This window comes from Myxine glutinosa, chromosome 6 (genome assembly GCF_964187855.1).
Source record: "Myxine glutinosa chromosome 6, kmMyxGlut1.1, whole genome shotgun sequence".
Lineage (NCBI taxonomy): Eukaryota > Metazoa > Chordata > Myxini > Myxiniformes > Myxinidae > Myxine > Myxine glutinosa.
The window spans coordinates 14,984,422-15,012,077 of record NC_136266.1 but is presented as its reverse complement, the minus strand read 5'-3'; the positions used below and the strand labels follow the sequence as shown (position 1 = coordinate 15,012,077).

Genomic DNA, 27,656 nt, shown 5'->3' with positions numbered 1-27,656 from the left:
AAGGTCGCAAACTTGCAGGATCTTCGTTCTCGGATCACAACTGCATGCGCACTGGTGGACGCAAACATGCTGAGCAATAACTCAATAACATGACTAACATGACTAATAATAACATGACTCAATAACATAACTCGATAGCAATAACATGGCAATAACTCGAGTACCACCTTGATGTCCTGCAGGTGACAAACGAGCTCACATTGTAGTGTGTTGATGGTGTGCACAAAACTTTATGAGTTTCTGTGTCATATAAACCAAAGGGTATTGGATCATTTGTGGTTCTAAATATATGAGCAAGCAAAGTTGTCCGGGTCTTTTTGGAACACCCTATTTTTATTTATTTATTTATTTATAAAAACACCAATTATAAACACCAAAAAACACCAAAAACACCAAAACACCAATTATATAAGAACACCCTATTTTTGGAACACCTTATACTACTACTGCTGCTACTTTTACAGCCTCAAGTATTCCCCTCTTCTTGTGGAGTTGGCTGGAGATGTTTTTTGGCGCTAGTCTTTCACGAACTGGCTGGAAAGGGCTGACATTCGAATGAAAGGTGATTGTGGCAGGGATTTATTTATCAGGACGTCGGTAGGAACTCGCTTACTCTACACCCTGGGATCTATAACGTCCACCAACCAATGTTTGCAGTGGGCCGCCTCACTTTGTGATGCAATACCTTGTCTGCGAGGCACTAATCCAGACAGTTTATGTATTCGGCTTGGGAATCAAACCCAGATGAGCCATCTCAAAGGCAGGTGGCAGCCATCTTGGCAGCAGGGCCTGGCAGACTCCTTTCAAATTAATCAGTAAACAGATATTCACCTTGAAATGGTTAAGATCAGTTTAAACCTTTCATTATCCAGTGCTATGGATGATTATTCCCAAACATTATTCCCAGAAAATAACATGTACACGTCGTCAGGAAAACTTTAAATGAAATCAAATGGATGTGGATCAATTGTACAACATGGCAGAGTTTGATGACCCAGGGGGAACGAGAAGAGCACTCGGCAGAGAGCATACCTCCACCAGGCTGAACGGTTTACGTTTTGTATCCACTGATAGGTCCGATCTGGATTCGGACCTGAACCAAAATCGAATCAATTAGTCATTGTCGCACAACCAACCTGTCCACCACAATTCGTTATGAATTTTTGGAGATATTCTGCCCACAGACGAACAGGCGTGAAAACATAACCTACATCCACCTAAGGTGATAATAAATGAAGGAATATTTGATGGACATTGCAAACTTGGTACTGTGGCGGAGCTTCAGTACAATATTTATGAATCCTAAATGGCAGCACTCGGCGGGAAGGATCAGCTACCGTCGTGACCAGGGATTGACGAGCCATCTGGAATGGGCGGGGCAATGGTGGCCGAGTGAGTGGTAGTGCGCCCAGGCACAGGGACCCAAAGCAGCGGAGGTGGGAGGAGAAGGAGGCGTGTCGTCGTTACCCAGGACACGTGGGCGGGCCTTACAGGACACGTGGGCGGGCCTCCAGGACACGTGGGCGGGTCTTCCAGGACACGTGGGCGGGCCTCCAGGTCACGTAGGCGGGCCTCCAGGTCACGTAGGCGGGCTTCCAGGACACGTGGGCGGGCCTCCAGGGCACGTGGGCGGGCCTTCCAGGACATGTGGGCGGGCCTTCCAGGACATGTGGGCGGGCCTCCAGGACATGTGGGCGGGCCTTCCAGGACATGTGGGCCGGCCTTCCAGGACATGTGGGCCGGCCTCCAGGATACGTGGGCGGGCCTCCAGGACATGTGGGCGGGCCTTCCAGGACATGTGGGCGGGCCTTCCAGGACATGTGGGCGGGCCTTCCAGGACATGTGGGCGGGCCTCCAGGACATGTGGGCGGGCCTTCCAGGACATGTGGGCGGGCCTTCCAGGACATGTGGGCCGGCCTTCCAGGACATGTGGGCCGGCCTCCAGGACATGTGCGCGGGCCTCCAGGACACGTGGGCGGGCCTTCCAGGACGTGTGGGCGGGCCTCCAGGACATATGGGCGGGCCTTCCAGGACGTGTGGGCGGGCCTCCAGGACATGTGGGTGGGCCTTCCAGGACATGTGGGCGGGCCTTCCAGGACATGTGGGTGGTCTGTATATATGTATAACACCTAATACGATCCGATCTGAAATGGTTTTCTTTTCACGTTTTCTTTTCACGCATTTTACGATTATCGATTTAAATAGGAATCTGTTTTATTCGTTTAATAGTGATAGATATTTAAAATGTTGATAAAAAGAGAGTGATAATAAAATATCTCTTAGTATTTGAAAACTCTTCCTCCGAAAGAGAGGAAACTATTGATTCACTGATTGTGATTGATGGTGAATTTTGCACAAATCAGATCGGGAAACGAGAATATCACGGTCTGTGGGGTCAAGAGGCCAGTGGTGGTGAAAAGGAACAACATAACGTGGGGGGTTGGGAGGGAGGAGGAGGTGGTGTATAATGAGGCGGGGGAAGCGTTAGGAAAATGGGATAACGAGGGATAGATAGTGCTTATACCGACTCGCCGGGCAGTCATGGGCAGCTCGGTGTCGCCCAAACCTGCATGGCAAAAGACCGAGGCCGATGGCACCGAGACCCTTAGCTCTCAGAGTCCATCGATGGACCGGAAAGCGGCTCCTGGCCACAGCAGGTCAGAACCTTCGGAGGAGCAGCCGCGGCTTCTGCGAGGGATCTTCCAGCTGGATCAGCGCAGCTGTGATGTGGTGCTGGACGGAGAGCGACTGCACTGGAGCTCGATCCAGCCGCTGGAGTCATCCTGGGGTAAGAGAGTGTCCGGAAAAACGAAAGGATCGAGCTGTGACAATTATACGCTGTATGTAGGAACTCTGCACCTTGTTTAGAAACTCTGTACCTTGTTTAGAAACTCTGTACCTTGTTTAGAAACTCTGTACATTGTTTAGAAACTCTGTACCTTGTTTAGAAACTCTGTACCTTGTTTAGAAACTCTGTACCTTGTTTAGAAACTCTGTACCTTGTTTAGAAACTCTGTACCTTGTTTAGAAACTCTGTACCTTGTTTAGAAACTCTGTACCATGTTTAGAAACTCTGTACCTTGTTTAGAAACTCTGTACCATGTTTAGAAACTCTGTACCATGTTTAGAAACTCTGTACCATGTTTAGAAACTGCGTACCTTGTTTAGAAACTCTGTACCTTGTTTAGAAACTCTGTACCTTGTTTAGAAACTCTGTACCATGTTTAGAAACTCTGTACCATGTTTAGAAACTCTGTACCATGTTTAGAAACTGCGTACCTTGTTTAGAAACTCTGTACCTTGTTTAGAAACTCCGTACCTTGTTTAGAAACTCCGTACCTTGTTTAGAAACTCCGTACCTTGTTTAGAAACTCTGTACCATGTTTAGAAACTCTGTACCATGTTTAGAAACTCTGTACCATGTTTAGAAACTGCGTACCTTGTTTAGAAACTCTGTACCTTGTTTAGAAACTCTGTACCTTGTTTAGAAACTCTGTACCTTGTTTAGAAACTGCGTACCTTGTTTAGAAACTCTGTACCTTGTTTAGAAACTCTGTACCTTGTTTAGAAACTCTGTACCTTGTTTAGAAACTCCGTACCTTGTTTAGAAACTCCGTACCATGTTTAGAAACTCCGTACCATGTTTAGAAACTCCGTACCTTGTTTAGAAACTCCGTACCTTGTTTAGAAACTCCGTACCTTGTTTAGAAACTCCGTACCTTGTTTAGAAACTCCGTACCTTGTTTAGAAACTCCGTACCTTGTTTAGAAACTCCGTACCTTGTTTAGAAACTCCGTACCTTGTTTAGAAACTCCGTACCTTGTTTAGAAACTCTACCTTGTTTAGAAACTCCGTACCTTGTTTAGAAACTCCGTACGTTGTTTAGAAACTCCGTACCTTGTTTAGAAACTCCGTACCTTGTTTAGAAACTCCGTACCTTGTTTAGAAACTCCGTACCTTGTTTAGAAACTCCGTACCTTGTTTAGAAACTCCGTACCTTGTTTAGAAACTCCGTACCTTGTTTAGAAACTCCGTACCATGTTTAGAAACTCCGTACCTTGTTTAGAAACTCCGTACCTTGTTTAGAAACTCCGTACCTTGTTTAGAAACTCCGTACCTTGTTTAGAAACTCCGCACCTTGTTTAGAAACTCCGTACCTTGTTTAGAAACTCCGTACCTTGTTTAGAAACTCTGTACCTTGTTTAGAAACTCTGTAACTTGTTTAGAAACTCTGTACCTTGTTTAGAAACTCTGTACCTTGTTTAGAAACTCTGTACCTTGTTTAGAAACTCTGTACCATGTTTAGAAACTCTGTACCTTGTTTAGAAACTCCGTACCTTGTTTAGAAACTCCGTACCTTGTTTAGAAACTCCGTACCTTGTTTAGAAACTCCGCACCTTGTTTAGAAACTCCGCACCTTGTTTAGAAACTCCGTACCTTGTTTAGAAACTCCGTACCTTGTTTAGAAACTCCGTACCTTGTTTAGAAACTCCGTACCTTGTTTAGAAACTCCGTACCTTGTTTAGAAACTCTGTACCTTGTTTAGAAACTCTGTACCATGTTTAGAAACTCCGTACCTTGTTTAGAAACTCCGTGCCTTGTTTAGAAACTCCGTACCTTGTTTAGAAACTCCGTGCCTTGTTTAGAAACTCCGTGCCTTGTTTAGAAACTCCGTGCCTTGTTTAGAAACTCCGTACCTTGTTTAGAAACTCTGTACCTTGTTTGGAAACTCCGTACCTTGTTTGGAAACTCCGTACCTTGTTTGGAAACTCCGTACCTTGTTTAGAAACTCCGTACCTTGTTTAGAAACTCTGTACCTTGTTTATAAACTCTGTACCTTGTTTAGAAACTCTGTACCATGTTTAGAAACTCTGTACCATGTTTAGAAACTCTGTACCTTGTTTAGAGACTCTGTACCTTGTTTAGAAACTCTGTACCTTGTTTAGAAACTCTGTACCATGTTTAGAAACTCTGTACCTTGTTTAGAAACTCTGTACCTTGTTTAGAAACTCCCTGCTGTGGTTAGAAACTCCGTGTTGTAGTTAGAAACCCCGTGTTGTAGTTAGAAACTCTGTTGTGCTTAGAAACTCCGTGTTGTAGTTAGAAACTCCGTTGTGCTTAGAAACTCCGTGTTGTAGTTAGAAACTCCGTGTTGTAGTTAGAAACTCCGTGTTGTAGTTAGAAACTCCGTGTTGTAGTTAGAAACTCCGTGTTGTAGTTAGAAACTCCGTGTTGTAGTTAGAAACTCCGTGTTGTAGTTAGAAACTCCGTGTTGTAGTTAGAAACTCCGTTGTGGTTATAAACTCCGTTGTGCTTAGAAACTCCGTGTTGTAGTTAGAAACTCCGTGTTGTAGTTAGAAACTCCGTTGTGGTTAGAAACTCCGTTGTGGTTAGAAACTCCGTGTTGTAGTTAGAAACTCCATGCTGTGGTTAGAAACTCCATGCTGTGGTTAAAAACTCCGTGTGGTAGTTAGAAACTCCGTGTTGTAGTTAAAACTCCGTTGTGGTTATAAACTCCGTGTTGTAGTTAGAAACTCCGTGTTGTAGTTAGAAACTCCGTTGTGGTTAGAAACTCCGTTGTGGTTAGAAACTCCGTGTTGTAGTTAGAAACTCCGTGTTGTAGTTAGAAACTCCGTGTTGTAGTTAGAAACTACGTGTTGTGGTTAGAAACTCCGTTGTGGTTAGAAACTCCGTGTTGTAGTTAGAAACTCCGTTGTGGTTATAAACTCCGTTGTGGTTAGAAACTCCGTGTTGTAGTTAGAAACTCCATGCTGTGGTTAGAAACTCCATGCTGTGGTTAAAAACTCCGTGTGGTAGTTAGAAACTCCGTGTTGTAGTTAAAACTCCGTTGTGGTTATAAACTCCGTGTTGTAGTTAGAAACTCCGTGTTGTAGTTAGAAACTCCGTTGTGGTTAGAAACTCCGTTGTGGTTAGAAACTCCGTGTTGTAGTTAGAAACTCCGTGTTGTAGTTAGAAACTCCGTGTTGTAGTTAGAAACTACGTGTTGTGGTTAGAAACTCCGTTGTGGTTAGAAACTCCGTTGTGGTTAGAAACTCCGTGTTGTAGTTAGAAACTCCGTTGTGGTTAGAAACTACGTTGTGGTTAGAAACTCCGTTGTGGTTAGAAACTCCGTGTTGTAGTTAGAAACTCCATGCTGTGGTTAAAAACTCCGTGTTGTAGTTAGAAACTCCGTGTTGTAGTTAGAAACTCCGTTGTGGTTAGAAACTCCGTTGTGGTTATAAACTCCCTGCTGTGGTTAGAAACTCCCAGCTGTGGTTAAAAACTCCGTGTGGTAGTTAGAAACTCCGTTGTAGTTAGAAACGCCGTGTTGTCGTTGGAAACTCCGTTGTAGTTAGAAACTCCGTGTTGTAGTTAGAAACTCCGTTGTGCTTAGAAACTCCGTGTTGTAGTTAGAAACTCCGTTGTGCTTAGAAACTCCGTGTTGTAGTTAGAAACTCCGTGTTGTAGTTAGAAACTCTGTGTTGTAGTGAGAAACTCCGTTGTAGTTAGAAACTCCGTTGTGCTTAGAAACTCCGTGTTGAAGTTAGAAACTCCGTGTTGTAGTTAGAAACTCCGTGTTGTAGTTAGAAACTCCGTTGTGGTTAGAAACTCCGTTGTGGTTAGAAACTCCGTTGTGGTTAGAAACTCCGTGTTGTAGTTAGAAACTCCATGCTGTGGTTAAAAACTCTGTGTTGTAGTTAGAAACTCTGTGTTGTAGTTATAAACTCCGTGTTGTAGTTAGAAACTACGTGTTGTAGTTAGAAACTACGGTTTGTAGTTAGAAACTCCGTTGTGGTTAGAAACTCCGTTGTGGTTAGAAACTCCGTGTTGTAGTTAGAAACTCCGTTGTGGTTAGAAACTCCATTGTGGTTAGAAACTCCGTTGTGGTTAGAAACTCCGTGTTGTAGTTAGAAACTCCATGCTGTGGTTAAAAACTCCGTGTTGTAGTTAGAAACTCCGTGTTGTAGTTAGAAACTCCGTTGTGGTTAGAAACTCCGTTGTGGTTATAAACTCCCTGCTGTGGTTAGAAACTCCCAGCTGTGGTTAAAAACTCCGTGTGGTAGTTAGAAACTCCGTTGTAGTTAGAAACTCCGTGTTGTAGTTAGAAACTCCGTGTTGTAGTTAGAAACTCCGTTGTAGTTAGAAACTCCGTGTTGTAGTTAGAAACTCCGTTGTAGTTAGAAACTCCGTGTTGTAGTTAGAAACTCCGTTGTGCTTAGAAACTCCGTGTTGTAGTTAGAAACTCCGTTGTGCTTAGAAACTCCGTGTTGTAGTTAGAAACTCCGTGTTGTAGTTAGAAACTCCGTGTTGTAGTTAGAAACTCCGTTGTGCTTATAAACTCCGTGTTGAAGTTAGAAACTCCGTGTTGTAGTTAGAAACTCCGTGTTGTAGTTAGAAACTCCGTGTTGTAGTTAGAAACTCCGTGTTGTAGTTAGAAACTCCCTGTTGTAGTTAGAAACTCCGTGTTGTAGTTAGAAACCCCGTTGTAGTTAGAAACTCCGTGTTGTAGTTAGAAACTCCGTTGTGCTTAGAAACTCCGTGTTGTAGTTAGAAACTCCGTTGTGCTTAGAAACTCCGTTGTGCTTAGAAACTCCGTGTTGTAGTTAGAAACTCCGTGTTGTAGTTAGAAACTCCGTGTTGTAGTTAGAAACTCCGTTGTGCTTAGAAACTCCGTGTTGTAGTTAGAAACTCCGTGTTGTAGTTAGAAACTCCGTGTTGTAGTTAGAAACTCCGTGTTGTAGTTAGAAACTCCGTGTTGTAGTTAGAAACTCCGTGTTGTAGTTAGAAACTCCGTGTTGTAGTTAGAAACTCCGTGTTGTAGTTAGAAACTCCGTGTTGTAGTTAGAAACTCCGTGTTGTAGTTAGAAACTCTGTGTTGTAGTTAGAAACTCCGTGTTGTAGTTAGAAACCCCGTGTTGTAGTTAGAAACTCCGTGTTGTAGTTAGAAACTCCGTGTTGTAGTTAGAAACTCCGTGCTGTGGTTATAAACTCCGTGTTGTCGTTAGAAACTCCGTTGTGGTTATAAACTCCGTGTTGTAGTTAGAAACTCCATGCTGTGGTTAGAAACTCCATACTGTGGTTAGAAACTCCCCACTGTGGTTAGAAAGTCCCTGCTGCGGTTAGAAACTCTGTGCTGGGGTTATAAACTTCCTGCTGTGGTTATAAACTCCGTGCTGCAGTTATAAACTCTGTGCTGTGGTTATAAACTCCGTGCTGTGGTTATAAACTCCGTGCTGCGGTTAGAAACTCCGTGCTGGGGTTATAAACTTCCTGCTGTGGTTATAAACTCCGTGCTGCGGTTAGAAACTCTGTGCTGTGGTTATAAACTCCGTGCTGTGGTTATAAACTCCGTGCTGAGGTTAGAAACTCAGTGCTGTGGTTATAAACTCTGTGCTGTGGTTAGAAACTCAATCCTGTGGTTATAAACTCCGTGCTGTGGTTAGAAAGTCCCTACTGTGGTTAGAAACTCCCTGCTGCGGTTAGAAACTCTGTGCTGTGGGTAGAAGCTTCCTGCTGTGGTTATAAACACCGTGCTGCGGTTAGAAACTCCGTGCTGTGGTTATAAACTCCGTGCTGTGGTTATAAACTCCGTGCTGTTGTTATAAACTCCCTGCTGTGGTTATAAACTCCGTGCTGTGGTTATAAACTATGTGCTGTGGTCATAAACTCCGTGCTGTGGTTATAAACTCTGTGCTGTGGTCATAAACTCCGTGCTGTGGTCATAAACTCCGTGCTGTGATTATAAACTCTGTGCTGTGGTCATAAACTCCGTGCTGTGGTTATAAACTCTGTGCTGTGGTTAGAAACTCTGTGCTGCGGTTATAAACTCCGTGCTGTGGTTATAAACTCCGTGCTGTGGTTAAAAACTCCGTGTTGTCGTTAGAAACTCCGTTGTGGTTAGAAACTCCGTTGTAGTTAGAAACTCCATGCTGTGGTTAGAAACTCCATACTGTGGTTAGAAACTCCCTACTGTGGTTAGAAACTCCCGAATGTGGTTAGAAACTCCATGTTGTGGTTAGAAACTTCCTGCTGTGGTCATAAACTCCGTGCTGCGGTTAGAAACTCCGTGCTGTGGTTATAAACTCAGTGCTGTGGTTATAAACTCCGTGTTGTAGTTAGAAACTCCGTTGTGGTTATAAACTCCGTGTTGTAGTTAGAAACTCCATGCTGTGGTTAGAAACTCCATACTGTGGTTAGAAACTCCCCACTGTGGTTAGAAAGGCCCTGCTGCGGTTAGAAACTCCGTGCTAGGGTTATAAACTTCCTGCTGTGGTTATAAACTCCGTGCTGCGGTTAGAAACTCTGTGCTGTGGTTATAAACTCCGTGCTGTGGTTATAAACTCCGTGCTGAGGTTAGAAACTCAGTGCTGTGGTTATAAACTCTGTGCTGTGGTTAGAAACTCAACCCTGTGGTTATAAACTCCGTGCTGTGGTTAGAAAGTCCCTACTGTGGTTAGAAACTCCCTGCTGCGGTTAGAAACTCCGTGCTGTGGGTAGAAGCTTCCTGCTGTGGTTATAAACACCGTGCTGCGGTTAGAAACTCCGTGCTGTTGTTATAAACTCCCTGCTGCCGTTAGAAACTTTGTGCTGTGGTTAGAAACTCCCTGCTGCGGTTAGAAACTCCGTGCTGTGGTTATAAACTCCGTGCTGCGGTTAGAAACTCCATGCTGCGGTTCGAAACTCCGTGCTGCGTTTAGAAACTCCATGCTGTGGTTAGAAACTTCTTGCTGTGGTTAGAAACTCCATGGTGCGGTTAGAAACTCCATGCTGTGGTTATAAACTCCGTGCTGTGGTTATAAGCTCCGTGCTGTGATTGGAAACTCCGTGCTGTGGTTATAAACTCCGTGCTGTGGTTAGAAACTCCCTGCTGTTGTTAGAAACTCTGTGCTGCGGTTAGAAACTCCGTGCTGTGGTGATAAACTCCGTGCTGTGGTTAGAAACTCTGTGCTGTTGTTATAAACTCCGTGCTGCGGTTAGAAACTCCGTGCTGCGGTTAGAAACTCTGTGCTGTGGTTAGAAACTCCGTGCTGTGGTTAGAAACTCCGTGCTGTGGTTAGAAACTCCATGCTGCGGTTAGAAACTCTGTGCTGTGGTTAGAAACTCTGTGCTGTGGTTATAAGCTCCCTGCTGCGGTTGAAACTCCGTGCTGCGGTTAGAAACTCCGTGCTGCGGTTAGAAACTCCGTGCTGTGGTTAGAAACTCTGTGCTGTGGTTAGAAACTCTGTGCCATGTTTAGAAACTCTGTGCTGTGGTTAGAAAATCCGTGCCGTGGTTAGAAACTCCGTGCCGTGGTTAGAAAATCCGTGCTGTGGTTAGAAAATCCGTGCCGTGGTTAGAAAATCCGTGCCGTGGTTAGAAACTCCGTGCCGTGGTTAGAAAATCCGTGCTGTGTTTAGAAAATCCGTGCTGTGTTTAGAAAATCCGTGCTGTGTTTAGAAAATCCGCTTGCTACGAAGCATGTGCTTCAGCCGTGGCCAAAAATATTAGCACCCTTGCATTTTTTTCAAATACGAATAAGTCACAATTTTTTCGAAAAATACGTTGAAATTGACAAAAGTATTTGGTCTCCACAATTCTTTATTTCACTGTTAATATCACGGAACCTTTGTTTTTGATTCAGAACTTAATATATGCTTTTAAATCAGAAAATAAAAAGAAATGGCATTGACAAATGATTGATATCCCAGATTAATATTTGGCAGCACAGACTTTGGACAAAATAACTGCAGTCAAGCGCTTCCTGTAGCCATGAATGAGCTTCCTCCACCTCTCTACTGGAAGTTTGGCCCACTCTTCTTGTGCAAACTGCTCCAGTTCTCCCAGATTTGAAGGGTGCCTTCTCCCAACTGCTGTTTTCAGATCTCCCCACAGGTGTTCAATGGGATTTAGATCTGGACTCATTGCTGGCCACTTCAGAACAGTCCAGCGTTTATCATGAACCATTCCTGGGTGCTTTTTGAAGTGTGTTTGGGGTCATTGTCCTGCTGCAAGACCCATGACCTTCGATGGAGACCCAGCTTTCTGACATTGGGTTCAACATTGTGCTCCAAAATGCCTCGGTAATCTCCTGATTTCATGATGCCATGCACACATTCAAGGCACCCAGTGCCAGAGGTGGTTACTGGGTGGTTACCCAGTGCCAGAGCAACCCCAAAACATCACTGAACCTCCTCCATGTTTGACTGTGGGGAAGGTGTTCTTTTCTTTGAAGTCTTCATTTTGTTTTCTGCAAACACAGAGATTATGTTCTTTCCCAAAAAGCTCTAATTTGGTCTCATCTGTCCACGGCACATTCTCCCAGAAGGATTTTGGCTTGTTCAGGTGTGTTTTGGCAAACTCCAGTTGGGCTTTCTTCTGTCTCTCTCTCAGTCGTGGGGTCCTCCTGGGTCTCCTACCATAGAATCCCCTTTCATTGAGTTGGTGACGGATGGTGCGAGTTGAAGCTGTCGTACCTTGTGTCTGAAGGTCAGCTTGAATCTGTTTGGCAGTTGATCGAGGTGTTTTCTCCACCATTTGAACAATCGTTCGCTGCAATCTTCGAGCAAGTTTTGTCTTGCGGCCACGTCCAGGGAGGTTGGCTACAGTGCCGTGGGCCTTAAACTTCCTGATAACATTGCGTATGGTGGACACAGAAATATCAAGGTCTCTGGAGATGGACTTCTAGCCTTGAGATTGTCCATGCTTGGCTACTATCTTGAGTCTGACCTCCTCAGACAATTGTCTGGTTTTCTTTCTTTTCTCCATGCTCACTGCGGTACACAATGACACAAAACAGCAGAATGACTCCTTTTCTCCATTCAAACTGGTTGAATGAGTGTCCATGTCGTGTTTCGGCACCAAACAGGCACCTGCAACTCACCGCAGGTGAGTTCAATTCCAAAGTAAAGGAGAATCACCTGCTTGAAATCTAATTATTTCTAACAACTTCTAAAAGGTGCCAATAATATTGTCCGGGCCATTTTAGGATTTCTGTGTGGAATAAGCTAAGATTTAATAGTTTTTTCAGCTTTTTTGTTTTGTTCCACTGCAAACCAAACAAATACAAATGTGGAAACCAAAATATTTTTTAATTTTAACAATTTTCTGGAAGAAATGGTGCATTATTTGAAAAAAGTGCAAGGGTGCCAACATTTTGGCCACGACTGTGTGTCTTAGAAACCCCATTGTGCTATTTCTTCGAAGCCCTCGCTATTCCCGTGCTGTTTCTTAGAATTCCGTGCTGTGCTTAGAAATTCTGTGCTGTGTTTTTCAAACGCCCTGCTCCATGGTGTGCTTAAAATCCCCAATGCTTGCCGTGTGTTTATTCATTGCTGTATATTGTTGTTCTGTGGATGGATCTGCTATTTTGTGGTTGTGTGGTGCATTGTGTTGTGGTTTGTAGATTCCTGATTGCGTGGAGCATTGTATTGTGGCTTGCAACTTGTGGTTATATGTGGTACATTGTGTTGTCGTTTATGAATTATACATCTATAGTGTTGTCACCGTGCCTTTTTTATGGATTTGTTGTGCGTTGCTGTGCCTACGTGTTGCTACGTGGGACTTTTGCTCTCTGTTGCAGTGAACCCCAAGCAATTAACCATGGAGGATCAGGAGTAACATAGCAGTGTCAATGCAGTAAACTTTAGCACTCTTGTTTCAGGTGTACATCTGTGTGTGTTGCATTTGAATGCAACATTACAGCAATTTACAAGAGATTTTGTGCTTAACGTTAAGATACTACCAGGTAGTAGAGCTGCCCAGCAGGCAAGGACGACTCAGGTGTGATGTCTCGACCACTGAATGATCTTCATCCAGGACTGTACAGGCATTGCGTGCCAGGTGAGATTGGGGGTAGACATCACGTGACCTTAACATGCAGAGTGATCACCATCTGTATTTGCAGTGACATTGCACCCCCCCCCCCTCACCCCCCCATCTACCCCTTGGGAGGGGATCATTATGCCTGGCTCACAATGCCTGCACAGTCCCAGATGATGACCACTTCGTGGTGAAGAAGAATCTTGCCAGCCAAACAAATAAACTAAATGCTGGTGCCAACATTTTGAACATGGATCTTCTTAACCACACCAATGATTCCTTGTTTTTGTAGCTTGCGGCGTTTGTACAGATGATGACCCGAACCAAGTCAGTACTTTCAATGTGCACCTTCCTTTCTAATAATTCTAATCATTATGAGTTCTGTGCCCTTATGAGGCAGTGCTGAGCGGTGGCTAAGTGGTGCAGGGTAATTAAGACAAACATGGTGTCAATGCTGACCTTGCCAGATTGTTGGATGGTGGAGTTGGAGGAAAATGCCTGTGGTGATGTTGATATTTGTGAGGGAGGGGTGGGTGGAGGAGGACGGGGAGGGCAGAGATACTGTGTTTTACATTACGACAAATGGCACTGCTGTGCAATAATAATGCCACCACCAGCAACACCAGCACCAGCAACACCAGCACCAGCAACACCAGCACCAGCAACACCAGCAACACCAGCACCAGCAACACCAGCAACACCAGCACCAGCACCAGCACCAGCAACACCAGCAACACCAGCACCAGCAACACCAACCTTATTATTATCAGTAAGTCTCTGAACCCACACTTCTACTTTGCTTCTGATGATGTTGTGTCTTTGCGGAAAAAACAACATACTGTATAAAGTAGTGTACAAATAATACCTGTTCCATGACGATGCCTCAACCCTTAAAGGTTGCCCTTGTTACACCATATTGCAGGTGGGCGGAGGAACGGTGCGAGAGGCAAGAAGACGGTGAATTTGCGTGACGTGTTGAGTGTTAAGCTGCACTGGCAGTCTGGGCTCGAGTATACGTCCATCAGGATCCTTCTGGGTCTCACGCTGTTTGTGTGCCAGAGGAAAAGCTCCAGGGGTGACAGACTGCAGGAGTGTGCCTTGCATCTCAATAATGCCAGTGATGATCACTGTCGGATTTGGCATGCGCATCTACGCGCAGTCCTTGACAGTGAGTCGATTGGATCGCAAAGAATTGGGATGGCTCGGTGTGTGTGTGTGTGTGTGTGTGTGTGTGTGTGTGTGTGTGTGTGTGTGTGTGTGTGTGTGTGTGTGTGTGTGTGTGTGTGTGTGTGTGTGCAGGTAAGAAGGACCTTTCTGAGGTGAAGCTTTGAATCTGGGATTCTAGCATCATTAAGGAAGTGCTCAGATGGGAACTCTAAGCAGGCCACCTAAATTTTAGCTCACCTGGAACGAAGTTCAGGGGAGCTTATGCGATGACGCGTTGTCCGTCCGTCCGTCCGTCAGTCCGTCTGTCCATCAGTCCGTCTGTCCATCCGTCCGTCAGTCCGTCTGTCCATCCGTAAACACTTGCAACTTCTTCTGCAAAACCGCTAAAGGGATTGTGACCAAATTTGGCACAAATTATAATTGTTATGTTATGACTAAAGTTTGTTCCTGGCATTAAAAAAGTCGGGGTATAAGGGGGTCTACCGGGGGTCAAAGTGGATCCAGGTTTGACCCCCCAAAATAGGTATTTGCCTTTTCCTCTGAAACTACACACACTATTTCGATGAAACTTGACAGGAACCTTCATGACCCGTGATGTACCAATGTTTGTTCAAGGCATTTAAAAAAATCTGCCCCTTTGGGGGTCTATGAGAGGTTGCCCCCCAAAATAGGTATTTGCTTTCTTCTCAGAAACTACACACGCAATTTCGATGAAATTTCACCGCAACCTTCATCACCTGTGATGTAGCAATGTGTGTTCGAGGCATTACAAAAATTGGGGTCTGCGGAGGTATATGGGGTTGGGGAATTGGGTGGGGGTTGCCCCCCCGAAAATAGGTATTTTTTGTTTGTTTGTTTAAAGTCTTATGATTATGTTGGTATGATCCTACCTGCTGCCCTGTCTCCTAGCAACCACTGAAATTGGTTTAAAATCCCTTCAGTCGGTGCAGTATACTGTTTATCCTTCCAGGTGAGCGCCAGGGGTACTGCCCTTATGTTTCCTACATGTCGACTGATCGTCTGCTCTCCTCTTTGAGTCACTTTAAGTGTAGGTAGTAGGCTGTAGACAGCAACCGCTCAGGGTAGTACTGAACTACCTTCCTAGCCGAGGAGCGTGAAAGTGGTGCCCAGAACCGTGTTGCACTCTCCGTGTCTGGATTGGTGTCTGGATTGGTGTCTGGATTGGTGTCTGGATTGGTGTCTGGATTGGTGTCTGGATTGGTGTCTGGATTGGTGTCTGGATTGGTGTCTGGATTGGTGTCTGACTTTCTGTCTCACACAAACTAATCTCAGGCTCGCATGTTTCGCTCTTTTCTCACATGTATTCACCATCCACTCATTCTATTCACTTTTATTCCATATGTTTACATTATTTATCTTTCCTTTCAATTTCCTATATTCTTCACTTGTTTATATCTTGAAACATGGTTTTGTTTAATTCACGGCCTGGCCTCAATGAGGACTATACAGTCCATGACCTGCAGCCTTTCGCGTAAAAAAACAAAAACTCCTCTCAGTATATTCTTGTTTTTTTTGCTACTTTCTCAGTTTTTTTGCCAGGAGCCATGATAATGAAAATAAACATAGGGGCAATACCTCTGGCACTCACCTGGAAGAATAAACAGTAAACTGCACTGACTAAAACCGTATACTGCACCCCCCTGCCCCCCCGCACTCCGTATACCTCCTCGGACCCCAATTTTTGTAATGCCTTGAACAAACGTTGGTACATCACGGGTCATGAAGGTTCCTGTCAAGTTTCATCGAAATTGTGTGTGTGGTTTCAGAGGAAAAAGCAAATACCTATTTTGGGGGGTCAAACCTGGATGCACTTTGACCCCGGTAAACCCCCTTATAGCCCGATTTTTTAAATGCCATGAACAAACTTTAGTCACAACACAACAGATATCATTTGTGCCAAATTTGGTCACAATCCGATAAGTGGTTTCGGAGAGGAAGTAAAAAAAAAAAATTTGTTTGCAGAATCGAGGCTCATGTAAGAGCTAACCCCTTTTAACATGAAAACATGCACAGACACATGTGATGGTGATTCGTGTGCAGCCACCCGGCTGCTGGTTGCATCATTTTTGTGTGTGCGCGTCTGTCGCTGATGCAATGGCTCTCGATAACCAGTTATCCGGTACTCCTTTTGCCGACCTCGGAAGGATGACAGGCCGAGTCGACCCCATCTCGCGTTAATTCAACAGGATTCACTCAGGACCTTAGGATCCCAAGCCCGCCGCCCTAACCATCAGGCCAACACCAGGTATCACAGACACGTAAAACATACAATGAAAGGAGGTGGAGACAAGAGGGGGAAGTTGCGAGTGTTTACGGACCGACAACATGCCATCACATATGCTCCCCTGAACTTCGTTCCAGGTGACCTAAAAACGTAGCTCCGTGGGGACCGATGGTCATTTCCCCAACGGTTTCTGAGAAGATTTCAAAACAAATTACCTGACTTTGAGGTGAAACCCCCCTTTGGGGAAACTTCCCCTTTGACCCTCTATAAATGGGTGGATCTGGATGGAGAGCACAACCCCATTAGACCTTACTGTCCTGATGCATTGTACCAAATTTGGTCTGTATTGCTCAGGTAGTTTGTGAGGAGATGTTTCAGTCAAATGTTAACGGACAGACAGACGGCCGGACACCAGGACCCACTCCATGAGGGTATTTTGGAAATATCAATCTCGATCTCAATCACTGCAGCTCTTTGGTTGATATATGATGATGACAGTGAGGAAATGGATACATACGAGTACATGTGCTGTCCATAAGTGGTTGTTCGGAATATGAAGATTTGTGGGGTGGGTGGTAAGGAAGGGGTTGCGGTTGATGCAATAATTGAATCCTCTAATTGTAGGCCTGAAGGTGAGATATTTAATCACTTTTGGATTAATAGGGTGTAACACGTTTTGAAAATTATGTAACTAGGCAGAAGGAGATGTGTGGCCTTTGTGTTGGAGGTTATCGAAATATTGATGTCTAGACAGCTGGCTTTAGCGAGGCTCAACACGTGCATGGTAATCCTCCTGCCCTGCTGCTTGGAACACATGATGCTGTTCATCCTCCTGCCCTGCTGCTTGGAACACATGATGCTGTTCATCCTGAGTTTGCACGCAGTCGAGTTGTACAAGAAAATGGATCGCTTGTTGTCCCCTGTAGTGGATTGACCTGGATATGAACCCACCGATTTACGAGTGCGGATATGAGATGTACTGGTTTTGTAGAACAGAATGTTGCTGTTTCTCCCCATTAATGAACATCAAATGTCCTGACAGGATGGTCTAGAGCTAGTGCACTTACCTTTTAGCTCTGTAGTCTGGTTTTGACTCTCGGCCTGATTATAAATTGGTGATTCATTGGTAGGGCGTTGCATCATTAAGGTACGCAGTCCTTTGGGTGGATGTTAAGCTGGTAACGGGTCTTCCAATATTCGCTGGTGGTTGTAAATATACCTCCGTGTCTTTCGACGGAGAGTGGGACAGTTATCATGGGCATCCTGCTCAATTTTCCCAAATTCATGACACAACCTACAGGGGGCAGTCCCATCGGTGGGTGCTACATCCACAGTCCCAGCGTAATATGTAACTAGTAGTGGGGCAGCTTAGGTAGTGGATGAGGACATGCCGGATAAAAGCACCAAAATTTTATCAGGCAATCTTCAGGGTCCCAGCTATGATTCTATAACCGGCGCCAAGCGATACGACCACTCTTATTTGAAAATATTTATTATTTGTGAAATTATTTTTGAAAATTTTGGGAATTTTTTTTTTGGGGGGTTTTTGGAAAAGAAATGCTTTTATTGCAGAAATGAGAATCTTTTCCGAACATTTTGGTGTAATTGTTTTTAAAATCGAACATCTAGAAGTATTTTAAAACAATATTTGAAAATTAGGTGTCTCGGGTGCATTTCCTCAATTTGGAAAATTTCTTGTAAAATTCTTGGAAATTTCTTGGAATTTTTATTTTTTTTGGTTTTTGGAAAAGAAATGTTTTTATTGCAGAAATGAGAATCTTTTCCGAACATTTTGGTGTAATTGTTTTTAAAATCGAACATCTAGAAGTATTTTAAAACAATATTTGAAAATTAGGTGTCTCGGGTGCATTTCCTCAATTTGGAAAATTTCTTGGAAAATTCTTGGATTTTTTTTTTTTTTTGGTTTTTGGAAAAGAAATGTTTTTATTGCAGAAATGAGAATCTTTTCCGAACATTTTGGTGTAATTGTTTTAAAAATCGAACATCTAGAAGTATTTTAAAACAATATTTGAAAATTAGGTGTCTCGGATGCATTTCCTCAATTTGGAAATGGTTCTTGCAGAGTTTTGTGGTTCTTGCACAAGGATACCAATGAGGTCTGACTTCTTTCCTTAGCGCAGTTTTCCTCTTTCAGATAGAGAAGGGGGGTGCGGATGATTTTCATGCTGGAAGAAGGTTCCCATATCTGTATCCCTGTTCTGAGCAACTATGTACAGACGAGAGAAGAGGGACACATCATCTTTCAACAGGGAAACATCCTCTGACTGCTTCCTCTTCCCCTTGGATGGTGACCTGAAGAGAGGCAATGAGTTCCTCTTCACAGGCTCATGGATGGACTGCCTTCGTTCAGTGATGATAGCCTTGTTGTAGCTGTCGTACTGAGCCTTTCCCACTTCTTCTATGGTATGCACAGTGTTGGCCACAGATTCTTCAATCACATGCCGCGTGTCGAGTGCAATCAGCTCGCTTCCTTCATCTAGGAACGGGTTGCTCATCTCGTTGATAACTTGAATAAGGCCCAGTGTTTGCTCGTGAAATGTCTTCTGCGCAGACAGACCTTCGTGGTGCTGGCGTTCATCTTCTGAGATGGCAGTGTACTCCCGCTCAAACTCAGTGAGAATGCGTGCCTGCTCAGGTCCGGCGATCATCCACTTCTTGAAGGCTGGTGGGTTTTCAGTCAGGCCGACTGCTCCTCCAGGGCCCTTCACAAGCTCATTATTTTGTTCATGGGCTTGGTCGATCGGAATGCTGGAGAACCTTCTGGCTGTCTTCTGAACAACCCAGTTGCCTCTGACAATAAACTCCTCTTCGATTGTTGGAGGGAGGCTCTCCATGTCGTGGATGTGGATCGGGACCCGTCTGGCATAATTATGGTGGTCAAGTGTGAAGAACCATGGTGCCAGGGCTTTCAGAGACTCGACATACAGGGGAAAGTCTCTTTCTCTGTGAGCGCGAACGAAGGTGAGTCCCAGGAGCTCAATCCTCAGGATGGTGTCCCAGTACTGAAAGGTTGGACTCTTCATGATCATGCTTTGTTTCCAGTCCTCTTCTGTCCTATCTTCAGTTGCTGCACCAGCAGCTCCCTTCAGGTAGGCATCATTTTGCAGCTTGGAGAGTGCCAGAGCGCTGACTTGGTGGGCATGCCTGGTTCTCGTCAGGTGTGATGCCTTCAGGAAGGATTCAGCTGTGCCAGCAGAGGCTATGCCTGCCTGGTTTATTGCTGTCGCCCATCCAGATCCGTCTAGGTAGTCTCCAAGTGTCTTCCACACCGCCATCTCCAGGTGGAGTCCGCCGAACATGACAACATACTGGTCTTCACCGTGTGTGGTAGGCCAGTGCCACTGAATGAACTTGGCAAGCGCATACACCGGAGCATCCATTGCTATTATTGGAATCTGTCCAGGGTTCAGGAACTGTGTAGATTCACGGATGACATCCATTCCATGCTTGATCATTGCAGGTGTGGCTGCCTTCTCATTGAAGAGAGGCAGAAGTTGAGTGATGGCAGCTTCTACTTCTTGAGCAGGACTGTTTTGAAACGAGGCATGGTAGGTGGACCAGGCTATACAATCTCCCTTGACCACCTCTTCTTTTGCCATGCAACATATAGCAACATATAGCAGATATAATTTCAACATATAGCAGATTTAATATAATATGCATGTAATTACATAAAATAAAAAGTCTATTGTGCATGCATCTTGCTGTTCAGATCGTTTGGCGCCGGTTCTAGAATTGAAGCTTAGATGCTGAGGAATATGCACCCGAGACACCTAATTTTCAAATATTGTTTTAAAATACTTCTAGATGTTCGATTTTAAAAACAATTGCACCAAAATGTTCGGAAAAGATTCTCATTTCTGCAATAAAAACATTTCTTTTCCAAAAAAAAAAAAAACATTTCCAAGAATTTTCCAAGAAATTTTCCAAATTGAGGAAATGCACCCGAGACACCTAATTTTCAAATATTGTTTTAAAATACTTCTAGATGTTCGATTTCAAAAACAATTACACCAAAATGTTCGGAAAAGATTCTCATTTCTGCAATAAAAACATTTCTTTTCCAAAAACCCCAAAAAAAATTTTCCCCAAAAATATTAAAACTTTTTTTCACAAATAATAAAAAATTTCAAATAAGAGTGGTCGTATCGCTTGGCGCCGGTTATAGAATCATAGCTGGGACCCTGAAGATTGCCTGATAAAATTTTGGTGCTTTTATCCGGCATGTCCCCATCCCTTTGAAATTCGGTGCTAAGCTGCCCCACTATAGATGGTATTCATAGAATACTTACCCTGCGCAGTCAACTGGGTGCGAGCCAACTCTTCTGTTGTTGAACGTTTTTTTTCTTTTATCCAATATGGCTGCAGACCACATGAGCGATGACATAATGAATTTATATTCTCCAATATAATTGTTGCGAAGATCACTCTCAATAAATTTCAAACTTATCAGACCAAGCTTTGTCCCTGTTGAATTATGACGTCGTAATTAAGGCACCAATGATGTAATTGTTAACAACACTTATTTCCCGTTTAGAGATCTTTACAATGAGCCACGTTTCATTTTTTTCCATGGAGTGGTTTCGGAGATATAGAGGTGCAACGTTTTTCGTTTTTTTCAAGATGGCGCCTGTACCATGTGACCTATGACGTCATATTTATCATTAAAATATTCTACAGGTGGAGGCACTCCTATGATGAAAATTTTGTGCCCATCAGACAAACAGTTGCAGAGAAAAAAATTAATAGTGATCAGATGAAACGTTATACTTGTCGAATTATGATGTCATAATGAAGGCACCGATGACATCATCATTGTCCCCCGTCGCACCGCTGAGCGAAAGGGGGACTATGGTTTTCCCCTCCGTCCGTGTATCCGTCCGTGCGTGCGGGCGTGCATGTGGGCGTGCGTGCGTAAGCGAAGGACCGCATTCGAATTTGGTGTGTGGGTGCAACCCACGTCAAAATCCAAGATGGCCGCCGCCATGTATGTCTGATGCCATGTGTCTGAACCTTGTGAGCTGAATATCTTGAAAAATAAGCGAAGTACCAACTTCTAATCTGGTGTGTGGGTGTATCTAGGCACAAGAAGAACGCCATTGAAAATTGGGTCGCCACGTCAAAATCCAAGATGGCCGCCGCCATGTATGTCTGAACCTTGTGAGATGAATATCTTGAAAAATAAGCAAAGTACCAACTTCTAATCTGGTGTGTGGGTGTATCTCGGCATAAGGAAGAACCCTATTGAAAATTGGGCCGCCACCTCAAAATCCAAGATGGCTGCCACCATATATATGTCTGAACATTGTGAGCGAAATATCTTGAAAAATAAGCGAAGTACCAACTTCTAATCTGGTGTTTGGATGTATCTAGGCATAAGGAAGAACCCGATTGAAAATTGGGTTGCCACGTCAAAATCCAAGATGGCCGCCGCCATGTATGTCAACTTTGTGAGCGGAATATCTTGAAAAATAAGCAAAGTACCAACTTCTAATCTGGTGTGTGGGTGTATCTAGGCATATGGAAGAACGCTATTGAAAATTGGGTCGCCATGTCAAAATCCAAGATGGCCGCCACCATATATATGTCAGAACCTTGTGAACGAAATATCTTGAAAAATAAGCGAAGTACCAACTTCTAATCTGGTGTGTGGGTGTATCGAGGCATAAGGAAGAACGCTATTGGAAATTGGGTCGCCACGTCAAAATCCAAGATGGCCGCCACCATATATATGTCTGAACATTGTGAGCGGAATATCTTGAAAAATAAGCGAAGTACCAACTTCTAATCTGGTGTGTGGGTGTATCTAGGCTTAAGGAAGAATGCTATTGAAAATTGGGTCGCCACGTCAAAATCCAAGATGGCCGCCTTGCTTCTTCCACTTTGTCAACTCGCATCACTTCACCGACGGGGGACCTAGGCGTAACGCTTGTTAACATATCTTATTCCCTGTGGGGAATACTTGAAAAAGCACCATTTAAATTTTTTCGATGGAGCGGTTTTCGGAAATATAGAGGGGCAATGTTTTTCGATTTTTCCAAGATGGTGCCATTACCCCCTGACCTATGACATCATAATTATCATTAAAAATTCTACAGGAGGAGGTGCTCCTATGGTGAAAACATCTTGGCAATCGGACTAACAATTGCAGAGAAAAGAATACTCACGTTCTGTGTGGACAAACAGACAAACAAGCAAGAACACGTCATGCAGAGCACGATACTTGCAAAATCCACCCTCCCCCCCAAAACCCCCCCCCCCACCCCCCGGAAAAAAGTTTGGGATTGATCGGACTAACAGTTGCAGAGAATTTTTTTTTTCATACTGATCAGATGAAGCGTTGTACTTGTCGAAATATGATGTCATAATGAAGGCAGCAATGACATCATCATTAACATGCACTACATGACCAAATGTACGCGGACACCCCTTCTAATTAGTGGATTCAGCTGTTTCCGCCACACCCATTGCTGACAGGTATATATAATCAAGCACACAGACATGCAATCTTTACAGACAAACATTGTCAGTTGAATGGGCCGTACTGAAGAGCTCAGTGACTTTCAACGTGGCACCGTCATAGGATGCCACCTTTCCAACAAGTCAGTTCGTCAAATTTCTGCCCTGCTAGAACTGCCCCGGTCAACTCTAAGTGCTGTTATTGTGAAGTGGAAACGTCTAGGGGCAACAACAGCTCAGCCGTGAAGTGGTAGGCCACACAAGCTCACAGAACGGGACCGCCGAGTGCTGAAGCGCATAGCGTATAAAAATCATCTGTCCTCGGTTGCAACACTGACTACCGAGTTCCAAACTGCCTCTGGAAGCAATGTCAGCACAACAACTGTTCATCGGGAGCTTCATGAAATGTCGGCTGGAGTGGTGTAAAGCTCGCCGCCATTGGACTCTGGAGCAGTGGAAATGCGTTCTCTGGAGTGATGAAGCACGCTTCACCATCTGGCAGTCTGACGGATGAATCTAGGTTTGGCGGATGCCAGGAGAATGCCACCTGCCCGAATGCATAGTGCCAACTGTAAAGTTTGGTGGAGGAGGAATAATGATCTGGGGCTGTTTTTCATGGTTCGGGCTGGGCCCCTTAGTTCCATTGAAGGGAAATCTTAACGCCACAGCATGCAATGACATTCTAGACGATTGTGTACTTCCAACTTTGTGGCAACAGTTTAGGGGAAGGCCCTTTTCTGTTTCAGCATGACATTGCCCTCGTGCACAAAGCAAGGTCCATACAGAAATGGTCTGTTGAGATCGGTATGGAAGAACTTGACTGGCCTGCACAGAGCCCTGACCTCAACCCCATCGAACACCTTTGGGATGAATTGGAACGCCGACTGTGAGCCAGTCCTAATCGCCCAGCATCAATGCCCCACCTCACTAATGCTCTTGTGGCTGAATGGAAGTAAGTCCCCACAGCAATTTTCCAACATCAAGTGGAAAACCTTCCCAGAAGAGTGGAGGCTGTTATAGCAGCAAATGGGGGACCAACTCCATATTAATGCACATGATTTTGGAATGAGATGTTCGATGTTCAGGTGTCCACATACTTTTGGTCATGTAGTGTATCTTCTTCCACATGGGGAGTACTTGACAAAGAGCCATGTTTCAATTTTTTCCATTGAGCTGTTTCGGAGGTATTGAGGTGCAAATTTTTCCCAAGATGGCGTCTGTAGCACGTGACCTATGACGCCATAATTAGGAGCAAAAAATTATACAGGCGGAGGCACTCCTATGGTAAAATTTCGTATCAATCGGACCAATGGTCGCCGAGAAAATGGATTTAGAAAATGCAGACACGCATGTACACAAGTACGCCACACATACACAACCGAATGCCTAACCCTGCTTTTCGCTTCGCGAGCGCAAGGTAAATAAATTGGGTGTTGAATCAACCATGAACCCCTGGCATAAAATGCCAGCCAACATTATCACACTGACCCACTTCCTCAATAGGCCTTTCTCTCTGTTACATCATTATAGCATTCCATAGGCCAAAAATGCATCATTTCTCTGAAAAAGTATCCAATGGTATTGTGTTAGTTAGTATGTACAGTAAATAGCACAGCATTCCACTCTTCTGTTTATACATTGGTGAGTGCACCGTGCTGAACACTATTATGCTTGTAGCGGTGTGAGGTGTACTCTTACGACTTTCTCTCAAGTGATGTGCTGGAACACTATTTCAAATAGAGTACACCGATGGTGCCAGTACGATCTCATCACGAGCTTGGATATCACCGTCTACCTCATGGTAGATATCCAAGATGTCGGGCACTTGTTACCACAGATCGGAGTTCTTGTGGTCTGGTGCTACGGTATTTTGATAACGGCCTGCATTGCACAGACGTATTTAGCTAGGAAATGCCCCAGTAGACATTACAACCATTCACTATTTGGTGTTCCTGCAGACCTTCACCAATGCATTATTGTGATTGAACATCCTCTATTGGTCATGTCGAGGCCCGTCCACACCTCCACTGCAATGAATTGTCTCATTTTAATCGAGCTGTTTATTTAAAAAAAGAACTATGAAGTTATAATTCCAGACGTAGTCACCCTGAACCTAAACTTGCTGTTATTCTGTGTTTACAACTGTATTTTGTAAAGTTTGATGTCCCTTTTTGCAGGCTTTACAAACAGGCCGAGATCACTGAAGGTTATAATAAATTCGCAATGCAAACGAGCGACAAAGCTGTTTGAGAAAAAGGTGCTTCCTCTTTTCAACCTAGCTGACATGTCCACTGATGTACAAGGTATGTGAGAGGTCCTGGTGGGGGTATAAGGCAAAGTTTGGCTAGTATGGCTGAAAGGTGGGCTTATCTTTAAAGGGAAACTAACATGGAATTCACCCCGCCCCCTTAGGGAAACTGATATGTAATTCACCCCGCCCCCTTAGGGAAACTGACATGTAATTCACCCCGCCCCCTTAGGGAAACTGATATGTAATTCACCCCGCCCCCTTTAAAGGGAAACTGACATGTAATTCACCCCGCCCCCTTAGGGAAACTGATATGTAATTCACCCCGCCCCCTTTAAAGGGAAACTGACATGGAATTCACCCCGCCCCCTTAGGGAAACTGATATGTAATTCACCCCGCCCCCTTTAAAGGGAAACTGACATGTAATTCACCCCGCCCCCTTAGGGAAACTGATATGTAATTCACCCCGCCCCCTTTAAAGGGAAACTGACATGTAATTCACCCCGCCCCCTTCGGGAAACTGATATATAATTCACCCCGCCCCCTTAGAGAAACTGATATGTGATTCACCCCGCCCCCTTAGGGAAACTGATATGTAATTCACCCTGCCCCCTTTAAAGGGAAACTGACATGTTATTCACCCCGCTCCCTTTGGGAAACTGACATGTAATGCACCCCGCCCCCTTAGGGAAACTGATATGTAATTCACCCCGCCCCCTTTAAAGGGAAACTGACATGTTATTCACCCCGCTCCCTTTGGGAAACTGACATGTAATGCACCCCGCCCCCTTAGGGAAACTGATATGTAATTCACCCCGCCCCATTTAAAGGGAAACTGACATGTAATTCACCCCGTTCCCTTTAAAGGGAAACTGACATGGAATTCACCCCGCCCCTTAGGGAAACTGATATGTAATTCACCCCGCCCCCTTTGTGAAACTGATATGTAATTCACCCCACACCCTTAGGGAAACTGATATGTAATTCACCCCGCCCCCTTTAAAGGGGAACTGACATGGAATTCACCCCGCCCCCTTAGGGAAACTGATATGTAATTCACCCCGCCCCCTTAGGGAAACTGATATGTAATTCACCCTGCCCCCTTTAAAGGGGAACTGACATAGAATTCACCCCGCCCCCTTTGGGAAACTGATATGTAATTCACCCCGCCCCCTTTAAAGGGAAACTGACATGTAATTCACCCCGCCCCCTTAAAATGGAAACTGACATGGAATATCACCCCACCCCCTGAGGGAAGCTGATATGTAATTCAACCCCGCCGCCTGAAAATGGAAACTGACATGGAATATCACCCCACCCCCTCAGGGAAACTGACATGTAATTCACCCTGCCCCCTTAAAATGGAAACTGACATGGAATATCACCCCACCCCCTTAGGGGAAAAAACAAACAAAAAAAAAACCACCTTTAGAGGCCATTTTCCCCTGCAAGCGGGGGTTGGCCTTTTTCGGGGACCATGGTTGTTGTTGTTTTTCGGTCCCCTTTTTGAAGCAATGTTTTACGGCCGGATGCGAAAAAACAAACAAAAAAAAAACCACCTTTAGAGGCCATTTTCCCCTGCAAGCGGGGGTTGGCCTTTTTCGGGGACCATGGTTGTTGTTGTTTTTCGGTCCCCTTTTTGAAGCAATGTTTTACGGCCGGATGCCCTTCCTGCCGCGAACCCTTTTTGTCGCCTTTTATGACAAGCAAGGAATTACCAGTGAACTGGTACTCAATTAGCCGACCTCGGAAGGATGACAGGCTGAGTCAACCCCCCTGGCATTAATTCAGCGATCGACTGGGATTCGAACCCAGGATCCTAGGATCCTAAGCTGGCACCCTAGCCGCTAGCCCAACACCAGGGACTACAGGTGATATTCCTTAGGGAAACTGATATGTAATTCACCCCGCCCCCTTAAAATGGAAACTGACATGGAATATCACCCCACCCCCTCAGGGAAACTGACATGTAATTCACCCCACCCCCTTAAAATGGAAACTGACATGGAATATCACCCCACCCCCTGAGGGAAACATATGTAATTCACCCCACCCCCTTTAAAGGGAAACTGACATGGAATATCACCTCAGGGAAACTGACATGTAATTCACCCCGCCCCCTTTAAATGGAAACTGACATGGAATATCACCCCACCCCCTTAGGGAAACTGACATGTAATTCACCCCGCCCCCTTTAAATGGAAACTGACATGGAATTCACCCCGCCCCCTTCGGGAAACTGATATGTAATTCACCCCACCCCCTTAGGGAAACTGACATGGAATTCACCCCACCCCCTTAGGGAAACTGATATGTAATTCACCCCGCCCCCTTTAAAGGGAAACTGAAATGTAATTCACCCCGCCCCCTTCGGGAAACTGATATGTAATTCACCCCACCCCCTTAGGGAAACTGACATGGAACTCACCCCACCCCCTTAGGGGGAAAAAAAAAAAAAAAAAAATTCGCCCCACCCCCTTAGGGAAACTGACATGGAATTCACCCCACCCCCTTAGGGAAACTGATATGTAATTCACCCCGCCCCCTTTAAAGGGAAACTGAAATGTAATTCACCCCGCCCCCTTCGGGAAACTGATATGTAATTCACCCCGCCCCCTTAGGGGAACTGACATGGAATTCACCCCACCCCCTTAGGGAAACTGATATGTAATTCACCCCGCCCCCTTTAAAGGGAAACTCAAATGTAATTCACCCCG

General features: G+C 44.7%; 1 protein-coding gene across 2 annotated transcripts in view; it reads left to right on the top strand.

Moving 5' to 3' along the window:
• Positions 1 to 2,459: 2,459 nt before the first annotated feature.
• CERKL (CERK like autophagy regulator) overlaps positions 2,460 to 27,656 on the top strand; it is a 164,917-nt gene continuing 139,720 nt past the window's right edge. The window contains exons 1-3 of one of the 2 annotated variants that reach the window (XR_013623770.1): positions 2,503 to 2,788; positions 13,721 to 13,966; positions 24,868 to 24,993. Coding sequence is in view for 1 of the 2 variants with exons in the window: in XM_078779625.1 (XP_078635751.1) it covers positions 2,542 to 2,788; positions 24,868 to 24,993 (373 nt within the window). In the remaining variant the exon portion in view is untranslated. Of the gene's footprint in view, positions 2,789 to 13,720; positions 13,967 to 24,867; positions 24,994 to 27,656 lie in introns of both variants that reach the window. The other variant, XM_078779625.1, reaches the window with a different exon arrangement.